At 38.6% G+C, this 16,066-nt stretch overlaps 1 protein-coding gene across 2 annotated transcripts in view; it reads right to left on the bottom strand.

Moving 5' to 3' along the window:
* The window catches only part of ARP8 (actin-related protein 8), a 417,643-nt gene that overhangs the window by 69,786 nt on the left and 331,791 nt on the right, over positions 1-16,066 (bottom strand). For both annotated transcript variants that reach the window (XM_089424245.1, XM_089424244.1), the window contains exon 10: positions 7,113-7,252. In XM_089424245.1, the coding sequence (XP_089280371.1) occupies positions 7,113-7,252 (140 nt within the window). The remainder of the gene's footprint in view (positions 1-7,112; positions 7,253-16,066) is intronic.

The raw sequence follows: 16,066 nt of genomic DNA, 5'->3' as shown, positions 1-16,066 counted from the left end.
ATAGGCAAATAGGAATCAATATTTGTGGAAGTGTGTCAACACAAAAAAGAGCCAAATACATAAGGGAAAAGGAGGAAACCCAATAAAAATCTAAAAGATCAAAGGGTGACTTTGAACATGACACCCATAGTCTACAATCACATAGACTAAAAAGTCCATCAACATCCACCCATGGTAGTGGATATGGCACAATCACAAACACCCCTTTAAGGCATAGAACCATATCATGTTTCCTTGATCAAGGGTGTAGGGATGATGTGGATGCAAAAATTCACTGGTTTCTCTATGAATGTGGAATACCATTCAATGTTCTTTGCTCACCTTATTGGCATGAAATGATTGGCGCCATCAATGATGCCCCTAAAGAATATAAGAGCCTTGGGTATGACAAAGCTAGAACTGTGGGACTTGATCATGGAAACGCAAAAATAACACATGCATTAGGTAAATTGACAAATGCGTGGAATAATCATGGGGTATCCATTGTATTTGATGGATGGACAAATGTAAAAGGCAAGCCATTGATAAGTGTTCTTGGTGTGACTACTATTGATGCAGTCTTCCTTTCAGCACATGATTACTTAGAAAAGTTCAAGAACGCCATCAACATTGCACAACCATTACTTCAAACAATTGAAAGTATTGGGCCATACAATGTCATCCAAGTCATCATTGATAATGCTTCTAATTGTAAGGCAACGAGAGCAATCATTGAGTATAAATGCCCCAACATATTTTGGTCTGGGTGTTTGGTTCATACAATGGACCTTTCGATGCATGATATTATTAAGAAAAAGGAACCTCAGTACAAATGGATTGGTGACTTGTACAAGAGAGGTAAGAGAATGATAATATTTATTACCAATCATAGAAATACCCATGGGCTTCTCCGCAGTCAGTCAAGGTTGGAGCTATTGAAGCTTGGGAAGACTAGATTTGTTAGCTATTACGTCACTTTCAGGCGCCTTTTGAAGGTAGGAGAGTCATTGGCTAACATGGTATCAAGTAAAAATTGGTAGGTATTAAAGGACAGGGCTCCAACCACACCTGACCAGGGAGGGTTTGAAGAGGTGGAGGAGACCGCTCTTGGCAGTCTGTTTTGGGGACATGTGAGGAATGTTTTGCAATACACTAAGTCCATTTATAACATGTTTCGTTTTGCAGATACATATGCACTAGTGATTGGGGAGGTTTATGAGCAGATGGATAACATGTTGGGGCAAATAAAAGATATTGTTCAACCAAAAGATCCCAACTTGTATGACATTATTTACAATTTTGTGTGTGCACAATGGGATAAACCTAATGTTCCACTACATGCCTTGGGGTATGTTGCACACTTTTGGTCAAAGTTCAAAGGAAGCAAATATTACAAATTTTTTTCAAAGGATCAGATCATCAGTCATTAGTTCATTGAGTCTTTGTAACCCATTCTACAAATTTGTAATGTAAATGATGCTAGTAAGACCGTGTATGCATGTAACATCGTAGGTAAGCTTATTATTTTGGCAAGAGTTTCATCCTCAGAGGTTTTTCGTCTCATTGACTCATTTGTGTTTCTAAACACGGATGGTCGGCATGGTGTTTATTGTCTACTGATTTGTGGTACGGTACTGGGTACAAGCATTCCTATATTGTGCTTAAAATTTTAAAAGTTTGTTTATTCATTAGATGGTGATAAGAACATTCTATTGGTAGATTTTGGGTCTATCTTAGGTGATTTGATTCGCCATATGTCTAACAAGCTTTCTTGAAGAAAATATATAGTGTTTGCAGATTCCCCAGTCCTTGGGCTCCAAGTTCACAAACTGTGGATGTACGCTGACTTTGTTTGGATTTCAAATATCTATATGGTTTATCTAACTTCACTAAGGCTGTAGTTTGCATTTATTTTTCAAAGTATACTTAGCTATTTATCAAAAAATCTCTAAAAAATGATTTCTCAAAATTCCTTTTAAAAACATTGTATATTTCTACATTTGTGAATAAATTTGAATAATATTATTTTTTCTAATTGGAGTTTTGAGATTTTTTGTATTTATTGGGGTTTTGGGTATTTGTAAATTTATTTTTGTAGGTGAAATCAAGTGAGAAGAGTTGGATTAGAGCTAGATCTAGGTCCTTGAGGGTAAATCTAGTCTCTAAAATTTTTGTGGAGCCAACCATTGAAGAATTTGCAGCAAACTGAAGATCTGAAGCAATTTGAAAACCTGAAGCAAATTAAATTTTTGGAGCAAGGGTTTCAAAATTTTAGGGCTCCCTGGACTAGATCTAGCCTCTCCAAGGCCAACGTCATCCTCTTCTTGGCCAGCATTAGCCCTTATGGGGCCTACATCACCTTTTTGAGGCTCCTTGAGGCCAGCGTTAGCCTCATCCTTCCCAGCGTCCTCTCTTCGTGGCCCTATGTCACATTTTTTGACTCTTCTAAGGCTGGCCATAGCCCTTAGGCTACTCGACCTCCTCCTCTTCCCTTGTTGCAGACCTCTGAGGCCCTATTCTCCTCTCATCCTTCCTTCCCTTACCTCTCCTCCCCTTTTCGCCTCTTTCCTCTTGGCCGCAACCCCCTCTAGGCTTGCGGCTAGCCTTGTTGCCCTCGAAAACCTAGGTCATGGACCTTAGGGCTTCTCCCTGCGTCAAGCCTTCTTAGCCTTTCTCCTCCTCCTTTGCCTCGTCTGTGGCCTCCGAGGCCCTCTTCCCCTCAATGCTAGCCCTACAAGGCCCAACGTTGCCCTCTCTTCCATCTTTGTGGGTAAGTTTGATTACGGGATTGAATACTTGGTGTGTTTCGCAGAGAAATTGACTCAAAAGTTGTATTTTCAGGTGGCATAATCATTAGAGAATTTTTTGGCAATTTGGGCAAGCAATTTACAAGGTCCCAGGCCTAGGGTTTTCTCTCTAAACACTTATTCTCTCACTGTTTAGCTTCAGCTGTCATATTCATTTCATAACAATGAATTGGATGCCCCTAAAATCACATCTAACTGGTCTCAAGACCTTAATAATTTCACAATAAAAATTTTCTAGTGTTTTGGCCACTTGGGCATTTAATATCTAGCTTAGATCTACTTGTTATCTTGATGGAATATCTTTGCATAATTGTATATAATCAGATCTGATATTTTCTGAATAACACATCTTAAAGGGCTAAAAATCCCAACTTTTCAGTTTGACAAGCTTGCTCTAACACTTGGCAAATTTTGGGCACAAGTTATTGCATTAATAATTCACGGTTTGTTCACTTTTCTTACTGCCGTAATAAGTGTTTCAGGTCTGACATAACAATGAACAATTCATCAAAAGTATTTTAGCTAGCTTGTGTTTTCACTTGGCAAGTCTATTAGCATCTCATTGATCATATCTTGTTACTATATGCTTGCTATCTTGTGGATCTAGATTGATTTATTTGCTGTTGTCCTAAGGTTTAATACAGAGATAAGTAACATAAGATTTTTGGATTTATGCTCTATAGATCAATATTGTTCTTATTTCATGGTTTTGTAGCAAATTGACTTAAGTGCGCTAACATATTCATTTGTTGTTTGGGTGGATCCATATATTTCAAGTTCACATCCAATAAGCACTCTCTAAAGCACTCTAATCTTAAATCTTTGGGCATCTTGATATCTTGTGTTCTAAGTCATATTGTCTAATTGGTTAACAGGTAACATTGTGATCTAAGGCATCAAAGAATCTATTTGATTATCTTGGCATCTAAGGCTTAACCTAACATATCTTAATAAGTGGCGTTATCTAAAGAGCATAATCTTGGCATAATATTGTTGATAATCATCATTGAAATATCTTGTATCTTGTGTTGATGATCTTTGGCTAATTGTTAAGTGGATTATCACCCTTAGTTGAGCATCCTATGGATTGGTTGACATTGGCATTTTCTTGGTTGTAAGATTACATATAATTTGATGAGTACCTTTGTCTTTCAAGATTTATCACAACTTAAAGTACTTAAACATTAAGCTAATCTTAAACTAAGAATCTCACCTATTCCATTGCATAAGCATTCTAGGCTTAGCTTGCACTAATAATTTACCTCAAAGAATAAGCTTGGTTGATAGATCTCTAGGGCCACCCTTTCTCAACTAGCTTGAGGGATTCAACACCTTTCTAGTGGTTAACACATTGACCTTGCAGTTGTCAAAGCCACAGCCTTTGTAACGTCGGAGGCACTGGGGTGATTGGAACATAGGGGGATGTATCATTAATCAAGCCTCTGCTTGCTTTCTGTTGGCTTCCATCCCACAACCTACTCTAAAGATTGGTCTCAAAACAGTTAAGAGAGAGGTTCCATTTAGACTAGGCATATAATTTAAAAGTAACCAAGATCCTTGCATTACATCTAGATCTTAGGACTTGCATAGCATATAGGTTAGTTAATCATTTAAGCAGTGGTTGTCCATCCGGTTACTTGGTCTCAATTTATAAAAAACAGGAATTTTGACTCCATAAGCCACTGGTCTTATTTCTAAATCTAATTTAATCCTTAAGTCTTGCTAAATTTAACCAAGTAGCTAGGCCACTCAACTGTGTCTCCCAGACAAGTTGGTTCCCAACTTGTCTTTCATCATATTTTTCCCATAGGGAATACCCCTCCATAGCCTGTTGTTGGGAGACAACTAGAACGAAGTGGGCGGGATCAAAGTGAGAACCCCTGCTCGAGCCGTTGTCGCGGTGCCTGCACAATCTGAGTGACAATAGCTTATATCCTTATGCCAAAATACTACTCTTCATCTTGGTTGGGCAAACCGGCACGTAGGGGTGGGGTCAGGACCAAACCCCATACAGATTCAGAGGTACAAAATGGGTATATGACAACATTAGACAAGTTGGTCCCTGACAGAGAGGAGTGTGCTAGATTGCATGGAGAATTAGGCAAATATTTCACTCAAAATGAAATATTTGGTTCTTTGCATGCAATGGAAGATAAGGGTAGAATGAATGTTGTCCCTTGGTGGTACATGTATGGTGGCGAGGGACCTTTGGAAAAATTGGAAATAAAAGTGTTTTCACAGGTTGTTAATACTTCTTTTGCAGTGAGGTGTTAGATCACCTATAGCTTCATCTATAATGTGAGAAGAAACAACCTCTATGAAAATTGGGCAAAAAGCTTGGTTTTTGTGCACTACTATTGTGAGCGGGCTCACGTTGATACATCATATATGATTTGGGACAAGAACCCAGAGGAAGATAATTTGGAGGATTGGGCTATACATTTAGAAGAAATGGAAGGAAACCTTTTGAAATATGATTTTGAAGCACAATCAACAACAACAATAGGCATGCCACCCCCATCATCTAGTAGTAGTGCTCGAATTCCACAAGCTTTGCTGCTGCCACCTCCATCTACAACCTCACATGGAGGTCATGTGCCTTCTGGTTCTACTTCTAGTTTTGGACATGGTCATCCAACTATGCGGGAGGAAACTCCCAATAGAACACGAGCTTCTCAGAAATTAGACATTTCACATGGCAAGAGGCCCAAACAGTAGATAATAGATTTACTTGTCTTTTCTAGTTTCTGTTAGTTTTTATTGTTGTTGACTATTTCATATTTATTATGATATTTTTTGTAAACAATATATGACAATTTAAGTTTGAAGTTTGAAGTTGGCAATTATAACTCATTGGTTAATTATGAATATGATGCTTAGAGAAAGTTGAAACATTTCATTTCATGTTAGATATTCTTTGTTATAGTTTGGTTACTTGGTAATGGTTATGTTTACAAGTACAACTTTAGTGATCAATGATGACAAATGTTTTATATTGAATTTTGAAGCTTGAAACTTTAAGATTGATGAATCATGAGACACGATATGTTGTATGTTACTAATTTGTGGACGTGTGGTTGATGAAAATTATAAGTTCTAAATGATTGATGCTATACGGTTTAATCCATGTTTTTATGCTTTTTATATCTAATTCATCATTATACATGCTTTTGTTTACATATATGGATCAATATATATATATATATATAAATTCGCTCTTGATTCGCTCTCGACTCGGGAGCTTTTGAAAATGTTGCTCCCAGCTCCTATTCCCAAGCAGCCCCGGAAATCATTTGAAATGATGGGATCAATGGTAAGGTATGAAGTGATTCCCAAGGCCCATTCAAGGAGAGACTCAATGCTTCAAAGAAGCTAAAAGGCTCTCCAAGAAAGACCTAGGAGGAAGATCTAGACCTAGGGTTAGAGATATTCAATGATGATGAGTATGCCTAAGGTCAAGGGCAAGAAACAAACTATATTGCATTGCCATAAATAGTTCCAGGATACAAGACAAGTTTTAACTACTTGTAAGGAAGTTTGGTTACAATAGATACTATATGCTCTATATGTACTAGATGATGGAGCTATTGGACAACCAAAGTGTCATCAAGTTGGCTAAGAACCTAGCCAACAATGCTTGTACATGGAATGCACATAGAAGTACAACAACACTTCAGCAGTGACAAGGTGTTGCAGAAGCACATCAAGCTTGTATTTGGTAAAATTGAAGATGAGGTTACACATATTTGCACCAAATCTTTGAGAAAAGAAAAGTTTGTGAAGGAAAGTTTTGTTGTGTTGGTCAACGTGATGTGATGTGAACATTAAGGGGAGGGTTTAAATTGTTAAAATTTATATGATGTGCTATAGAAGTTATCCTAATTGTCAGATTTATCATACGTGAACAATCTATATATGTGTGCTTTTATGGCGTCAAATAATAAAGGTCAAATGTGGAATAAGGAAACAAATTATTTGAGGAAGGCTATTAGTCAATAATTGAACTTTTCTATACTGACATACTCTAAAGAATCAAGATAGTATTTGTTTCATCTTTTCAATAGCCCTCTTCATTCACATTACTGTGTCTGCATTGCTCTCAGCTTTGTGTTATGCTGCTGTGACACTTTTTCAAAAGATACATCAATGACAGAATTTAGCCCACTGCTAAGTACCTAGAACCAACACCCTTAACTGGGCCCCATAATCTGCATCTCTAAAATGATTTCTACGAATATAAAATCCCTTCTGTCTTTTATTTGTGTTTTGATGAAAAGCATAAACAAGATAGAAAAGGCACAAAAACAACTGATTTGAGTTTCATACCAGCCAGGCCAGGCAAACATGCACTTCCACCTGCCAAAACAATAGTTTTGAACCATCCTTCATCTGCAACCTTTCCTACTTCAGAAGTATTACAATGTTCAATGCAGAGTGCTACTGCTCGATGCAAACCCATAGTTCGTCTATGCCCAAGTCACAGTAACATACACAATTTTTAGTACTTTTCAAATTAAAACAAAGAAATATAGATCACAAAATTTCTAGTATTTTTCAAATTAAAACAAACAGTATAGATCTCTTATGAAACAAAACAGAATGGAAAGGTTCTACCAGAAAGACATCACAATCAGTTTAGCCAAAACAAATACAAACCTTATTATAGTCCATTTAAAGATCAAATTGAAGAGTAGAACAGAACACTTTACCTGTTGTACTAATTTGTATCTAAATAACAATTAACAACCCTAACCTTTATGGGAGAAAATAAGATAAGCCAAAGGCATCCTTCCATTCCTTGTTACAAAGTAGATATTTTATTTTTAAAACATGCCAAATTCATAGAAAATAATCAATTGGGGTGAAGAAACCACAAATAAGAATATTTGGTATACATGTATTACTTGAATACTTGACATACAAAAGTCAGATGTATAATACCAGATAATATAAATGTGATTTCCTGAAAAAAACTTAAATGTTTGCATCATAATTTGTCTATCAGAGACAGTTTTGTTGATCTTGATTCCCAAGAAGATAAACCTGGCTAATGAATAGAGGATTACCTGAATTCATATACAAAAGTCACAAGTATAATACCGAATAATCTACAAGTGACATTGTAATGTCCCTAATCGAAATTTACAGTGATAACAAAGACATGCAATAATTTCAAAACAGAAATTTACTTAGTAAAGACACATATAAAGATAAATTCTACTTGGAACGCCAAATTGGCCAATTTTTATTAAATATAATTGTTAGAGTACAATCAAAGATGGAAGGAGTGCACCTAGGCTTGCACAAGGCAAACTACAAGCCTTAGGTGATCAGTACAAAGTGCCCAACTGCTGTAGAAGTGCTGCTCTCCAGAAAACTGCGTCAGTCCTATGTTTCTGCACTGCTGAATGACTTCAGAACCTGATTTCCCCCCTCAAAGCTACCGAGAAAATTCTGTAAATTTAGGGGTGGACTCCTTGCCAAAAACCCATAAAGGGTTTTCCTTAGTTTTGACCATCCAAATTTGACCTCCCACAGCTTGGTCCTCCTCCGAAACCAAAAATCTACACCTGTAGCTAAGTTTGTCGTTTCCTGTTCCCAAAATGCTAGAAATCCTCTCCAAATAAGCCTCCAACCAAAATCCCAGCAACCCAACTCCTCAATCCTTCGGCCAAGACTCTCTCCAGACAACCCACACCAATGACTGCACAGTCTTGTAGGTGATGACATAATCTTTGAGCACAGAAAATCTCTCTGAATGTTATGCTCTCTCTCCTGCTGAAGATTCACTCCTCTAGGTTGGAAATTGAACAAGAGACACTCCGACAACACTTCACACCCAATTCCCAACACCTCTACTCCTCCAAGGCTGCATGGTCTTCTCTACTGTGTCCTTGCTCAACTAGAACACCGTGATCCCCTGTAGGATATGTCTCTCCCGGTCTCCAAATGAAAAGGAAAACCTTCTTAGGGTGGGTGGCACTCGAGGTCCACCGAAGAAAGGGGGAGCTTCACTCCTTGGGAAGCTCTTGTGCTAAGCAGTGTGTTGTGGCTTAGCTGAACAACCAAAGCAACAATGAGTTTTCAAATTGTCAAAAAGCCCCAAATGATGCTTCTCTTCTCCTATTTATGCTTGCTGGCCTTGAGTCTCATGTGGGTCCCATCTCTAATTTCAACCTCACTTAGGAAAATCGAATTGTTTACCATGGGGTGCGTATTATTTGTGGGTAAGTGGCCCTCCACATTCCACTAAGATGCTCATCGACTCACTTTTCCTAAGTTTTCTTTACCAAAAATTGCCTTAGACCAAAAATGTCAAAATTGACAAAATTGTTCCTCTCACCTTAGGAAAATAATTAGGAAGGGACATTACAGACACTTTGAAATAAAAAGCTAAATGTTGAGGCATATTTTTTCTATCAAAGGCAATTTTGTTCATCTCAATTCCTAAGAAAATAAATCTGGGTAACAATTAGAGAATTCCCATGTGAACATAATGTCAAAAGAATTTTCAGATTAGAATGTTTATAGATTGCAGTGTGAAAATTTCTGAATCTTTACAAACAGACTTCCTATTGCAGTTACTGGTTTAACATCTCCTATTTGTTATTTCATTCAACAAGTTATTCAATTTATAAACAGTGATGAAAAACACTACTGCAGACTACATTGACATACAAATCATAAATTGAAACAATAGATGAGACAAACCAACAAGGGACACTATTATTTTTGGACAACATGTCCCCGGAAAAAGATGGTGCAGTTGATAGAGGGTTTGTATTATTAAGCAAGTAGAATCTGAGTACAACAAGTTGCCTCTCACACCGGCTAACCTTTCAGAGAAATTGTGACAGCCAGAAATACATACGAGGGTTTACCTCTTTCTCCAAGTCACAACTGATCCACTGAGTGGCCTGACTCCAGCAAACACTGCGAAATCCCAATGCAATCACTGCTTGGGCCAACGTCTTGCCTCTAGGAGATTGCGTCGCCCCTTTTGCTGGATCGATTTGCTAGAGGAAGACTGTTGTTTAACCCTCCTGGCTTAGAACCTCGCTTCTCCCTGCAAAATCTCAAACTTCTGACGAATATCATGCGCTGCCACTGCAAGAGACCCTCTTGGCATATGTCAGCGCTGCGTGAGCCCCTTCCTGGGCTATGTAGGCCTCTACGCTGCCTCTCTACCTTGTACTCTTTGGCTCATAACTCCTTTTCAATCCAAATATATGCTTCTGCCCCTCTCACTGCAACTCAGATCACTGGTTCGATTTTCTCAACAAAGAGCAAACCACGCCCCAGAAAAATCGAATTGATTTGATCAACTTGGTGTGTCTCCAACTGACCCTCAAGCCTCCTCTTATACTTTTCCTGTTGATGAATCAACGACCGAGATTAAGTCCCTAATCAACAACTAAGATTAAAACAAACTTGATCCTCGTCTCTTAGAAGCTTCTCACCCATATTTTTATTAATACCCATTAATATTTTTATTTTCCTAAGTTTAGACTTAGGAACCCCATTAAAGATATTAATTATTTTAATAACTCACAATCCGAGTGGAATTTCTCCAAAGGATTTCTGGGTCTTGGAGATCTTAGGTATTCTAGCCCCTCCACAAAATTTCGGAGCTAGAGCATATCCGATGCTACCCAAAATCAACATGCAATACCATTAACAAATTTGTTGATGAGATTTGTTACCCCTCATCTTGTATGAGGATTAGTTAGCATCTTCCTAATAAAAGGTTCGTATTCCATCTCTCAGTCAAACTGAAGGCTGGTGAATGCCACATCAAGGGGGGCACTCCTAGTTGGGTCATGTTGCAACAAATCTAGTAGGTTTGGTGAAAGGCTTCACTGTGCGAGGGGCCAAACCTGTTGAAATTTGGTAGCTCGAGGAGAAATTCCATCCTTGGGGTAGCCCTCCTCACCCTAAGGAGACCCTACTGGCACTTGGAAGAATTTAATTTGCACAAGGAAAATATTGCTTTTAATGTGGAACCATAACCACACAAAAATTACAAGTCCACCTGGGTAAGGAAATTCGACCTCATCAACCACATATAAATACACCTAAGGTCACATCACTTGGAGGCATCACAAATCACGTCATCTATTCATTTGATTGGTTCATACAAGTTAGAAAATTGCAGGTCTGAGTTCACACATGAGAAGAAGAAAGAGGCACTTATGTTGACCAGCATTGACTTTCTGTTTGGGATTGTTTTGACCAGCATTGACATGGAAGAGTTTGACTTGTTTTCGACCTGTTTTAGGAGGCTGAGTTGTGTGAAAGTTCGAAAAACCCCAAATCCCACTACAACAACTGTTTAAGTTTCTTCTATTTGTTAAATAACTTGAACAAATTATTTATTGCATCCTACGGTAAATATTGAAACTAATACACTGCAGCCTACACAAATACAATAATGTGGAAGAAAAATAATGCTGGAAGAATAGATGCCAATACACGCAAATACACAGTTATTTTTGGACCAATGTCCCTGGAAAGACCCAACTTGGGAAAACCGGTGCAGCAGCTGAGGATTTTAATTATTATGCAGTAGTAAATCTGAGTACAAAACTATGGATGCTCAAATCTAGCAATCCATATAGAGAAATGACTGAAAAAATGTCTAGTGAGAAAAATCTCACTCTCACTGGCGATTTGACACTAATCTTGGCTCAAGATGAGCTGCTCTCTGCTACCTCTGTGCAGTCCCTGCGTCAGCCTACGCAGTACTGTGCCCCACAACTCTAAACTATGTCTCTCTCGCTATCTGATCAGCTGTTGTCTGGAAGATGGACTCTCTTGGACTTTGGGCTCTCACTCCGACTTCTAGCATTGAATCACTGCTTCTCCCCAACAAAATACGGATTCCCTCTGAAGCTATGTGCAGCCTCTGTTGCTGCCTCTCTGTGGAACTCACTTCCTCTCTACAATGCACTTCACTGGGTTGGAAAATCTCCCTCCGACCTCAGTATCCTTGCCCCTCTCTCACTGCTTCAAGCTCACTAACTCTCTCCAGCAACTCAACGCTGCTACTCTGGAGTTCGATCTGCCAGTAAATTCGAACTGCTAGTGGCACTCAAGTGTGTTTTCCAACCCCCATCGAATTTCTTCTTATAATCTCTTATTGAGACATCGACCAAGATTAAAACATAATCGATGGCTAAGATTAACTAGAACTCAATCCAGAGAATGCTTCTGTTGCTGTCAAGTCCAAGTGAAAGGCAAGGTCAAAGCTAAGAAAATTATTATTGATTCTCTGAGAGATCATTTGATTATTTATGTTGCAAAGTTGAAAATTTCCAAGGAGATGTATGATTGGGATGTATGAGGTCAACAATTTGAACCATATTCTCTCTTTGAAGAATCATCTCAAGGGCACTAAGATGAACAAAGGGGAGAATGTGCAGTCATACTTCATGAGGATATCCCAACTCAAGGATCAATTGCTATTTGCTAGAGAAATTACATCTGACAAAGAGCTAGTTCTAATTGCTCTTGGAGGACTTCCACTGATTTGGGAGACATTTATTACCACCATTAGCAACAATGACATGTTTGTTAGTTTTTGTAGCATCAGACAAATATTCTAGTCTTGAATTTAGTCAGAGAAGCTAAGAAACACAAGATCTCCGAAAACCAAGAAAAGGTTTCAGGAGAAAACAACCAAAGACAACTCAATTAAAATAATTGATCAATAATTAAAAATTACCTAAGCCTAACTTAGGGAAATCGATTAATTAAACAAAATTAATTGAGAAAAGTGAGAACGTTCTAGAAACTCACATGAATTGAGTTTGAGATGATCTTAGCTATTGATGGAGATCTAATCATGGTCGTTGGTTCACCAACAAGAGATTATAAGAGCAGGACGCTGGGATGGAAATAGATACATCAAGTCAGTGGCTAATCCAGGCAAATCGAATTTCCTAGAGAGCAGAGATTCAACTGGGAAGAGAATTCGAGCCAAAGATCAGTAGCAGAGGCAAAGGAGTAGTAGGAAAGATTCTGATGGAGGTTTCCAATGCTGGAAGAGTCAGTTGAGAGAGGCCAAGTTATTCCACAGGAGGTTGTGCAGGGGCTTGCGCAGAGTCTCATTGAGGTAGTTCGATTTTTTTGGAGAGGAGGTTGATTCAATTGTCGGAGGCCGAGATAATTTTCCAGAGGATTGGAGAATTACTTCTAGAGGCAGCAATAGGCAGGATGTCTGATTCAGAGGCAATTCCGAGAAATGCGAGTTACAAGTTGCACAAAGGCATCACATAGACCTACAAAAGGGTATTCTGAGGCCAGTTTCAGTGGACAATTTGTTGCAGGATTTCTTGTGGAGAAGGAAAAAATTTCCTCAATAGTTTTGCTATTATTTTTCTCAAAAGAGGATTGCCAATTTGGCATCCAGATTGTACTTAAAATTTTTGCTGTTGCATAATGATAATAAAACCCTCATCTGCTGCACAAGCTTTCCCACCTAGGGGTTTTTGCGGGGACATTTGTCCAAAAATAACGGTGTAAATTTTACTGCATGTGCTACATTTTCTCAGTTTCTAGTTTATTTTCTGCAACGTTTTATTGTGAAGAAATTGGAATGTGATTTATTCGTTATTTTGTAGTAACAAAATAAACTGCATAATTAATTCGTTAGAAGAATAAATTCTAGTTGGCTGCATTTCAAGGAAATTTTTACATGATCAGAGCAATGTTAAAGACAAATCAAGAGCTTAGTAGCGAAGGATAAATTTTGTAGCTTTAGAGGGAGTCTCTGAGCAAACTTTCTGGTTCTATGCAAAGGTATAGCCAGGCAATACAAATTGTTGGGCAAAAGGGTTCAATTTTCAATTGCAAATACAGGAAAAGTTTGAATAGCCCAGGAGCAGCAAGCAGTGGTGTTGCCAAGAAGCAATTCTGGTGAGCATATCAAATATTTCGTTGAGCAGATTCAGGCGCAGTGATTTTGCAGCATTTTGTGTAGTAGCATGATTGGAAGAGAAAAGCACACATAAAGGATATTCCTTGAGGGTTTGCAGTATCAATTTTCTAGAGGAAATTCGACATTTCTATTGCAAGTAGCAGTAGAAGTAGGCAGAACTGCACATTCCATGAGGGAGTGTGAGTTGCAAAACAGGAAGTCGAGTAGGAAAGGGAGGAGATTCTTGTTTATTTTCCTAGTTTTGAATTTTGTAGAAATGACCTCATTAGGACTTCGAGATCAAGATAGGCTAGATGGAACCTCTAACTATTGTATCTGGAAGGCCATAATGTCTTTCCTGCTAGATGAGCATGGTCTGAAGACATATGCGGAGAGAGTTATAGCCTTACCAACAGACTCACAGTAGCTAGAGAATTACAACAAGGAGATGGCCATGGCGAAGCAGTTGATCCTCGATGGAGTTCGAGATCATATAGTCTCACACTTAGCGACCAAGAATACGACCAAAGAAATGTCGGATGCAGTCACCATGCTTTTCTAGAATCCTTCCGATAACTGGAAGATGTTCTTGAAAGAGAAGTTGAGGACCACCAGGATGCATAAGGGTGAAGGGGTGACTCCTTATCTCACTAGAACTCAGAATGTCGAAGATGAGCTTGCAGTAGTTGGAGAGGCACCTCAAGAGAGTGAGTTAGTGCAACGATTTCACTCAGGAGTGGGCAACCTTTGTTCAAGGTATCACTGGACGAGATAATCTACCTGGTTGGGATTGATTGTGGGTCGATTTCACACAGGAAGAGATGAGGCTTGCTTTGGTTGAGAGCAATATCAGCGACAACAGTAGCAAAGGACCGAAGGGTGTGAAGGACGAGGAGAATGTAGCCCTTGCATCAAAAGGGAAGGCAAAGAAAGGTCCCAGTTAGGGACAAGGCTCAAAGGGAGAAGAAAAGAAGAAGAAATATTTGTCAAAGATCAAGTGCTTCAGATGTGGTGAGTTTGGTCACTACAGTACTCAGTGTCCTAAGAAGAAGGACAAGAAGGAGAAGCAGGAATAAGCAACAACTTCGACAAAGATCAATAATTTGTCCAATAGGTTGGGGGACAAATTCACTTTGTATGCAGCTATACCCCAGGAGGGAGGTGGGGAGACCTTGAACTCTAGTTCCCAATGTTGCAAAGATTTGAGCAGGTCCATAGAAGAGGAGATGTTAGTTTTTGTAGCAAGAATGTTGTTCTAGTCTCGAGACTTTGTGGAGAGGCTAAAGCCTAAAACACAAGAGTTCTCCAAAACCTAGAAATCAGTTATGGAAATTCCACATAGAGATGGCTCAATTAAATTAATTGGCCATAATTAAAAATTTCCCAAGTCTAACTTGGGAAAACTGGTTAATTAATAGTAATTAATTTAGAAATGTGAGAATTCTCTAGAAACTCACACAAATCAACTTGGAGATGATATTAGCCATCAATTAAGTTTTTAATCTTGGCCATTGGAGTTTCAATTGGAGATTATAAGAATAGGTAGATGGAGGATACACCAGTGCAGATACTCAGTGATCAAGGCAATTCGATTTTGTAGTAGTAGGTGATTCAACAACGAAATTGAGCCAGTGATCGAGTAGCAAGTGATAGAGGGGCAACATAGCAGTATTTAGAGGAGTTTCCAGTTATAAAGACTCAGAAAGAGGAGACCAAAATTTATCTTTAGGAGGCTGCGCAGAGCCTCAAAATAGGTGTGAAAATTTCTATCATAGCAACTGGAAATTATTTTTCTAATTGTTAATTTATTTAACAATTTATTTGTTGTCTTCTACGAAAAATACCATATAACTCACACTGTGATTTTCAAAAATAAGTCGTGGAAGAAAATAGAGCTGGAAACTAAGAAAATCTAACACACACACATAAAAATATGACACCGTTATTTTTGGACAAAAGTCCCCGGGAAAACCCAACTTGACTCTTGAGAAAACTGGTGCGAGAACTGAGGGTTTTTATTATTATGCAACAATGAGAAATTCTGAGTTTAATAATCAAGATGTCAAAATCTGGTAATCCTGCAGAAAAAGTACTGGAAAAAATACTAGAGGGAAATTACCCTCACTCTGGGAAAATCTAGCACTTGACTGCCTCTGAAAAGAAAGCCATCCAATTTGGCCTACACAGTGTATGCATCAACCTGATGCTGCCTGCTGCAACTGCTACCCAAATTGACTGCTAATATAGCCGTCCTACCTGCTGCTAGCTGGGAAAACATCTCTCCGACACTCTAGGACTCCTTCTTGACCTCTAGAACTGAGAATGTCTACCCTCTTCAGCAAATCGAACTGCCTTCTTGAGG

Source organism: Pinus tabuliformis, chromosome 4_2, assembly GCF_031772625.1.
Source record: "Pinus tabuliformis cultivar Carrire ecotype Pingquan chromosome 4_2, CPIR1, whole genome shotgun sequence".
Taxonomy (NCBI): domain Eukaryota; kingdom Viridiplantae; phylum Streptophyta; class Pinopsida; order Pinales; family Pinaceae; genus Pinus; species Pinus tabuliformis.
This window is presented reverse-complemented; position numbering and strand designations above follow the sequence as displayed.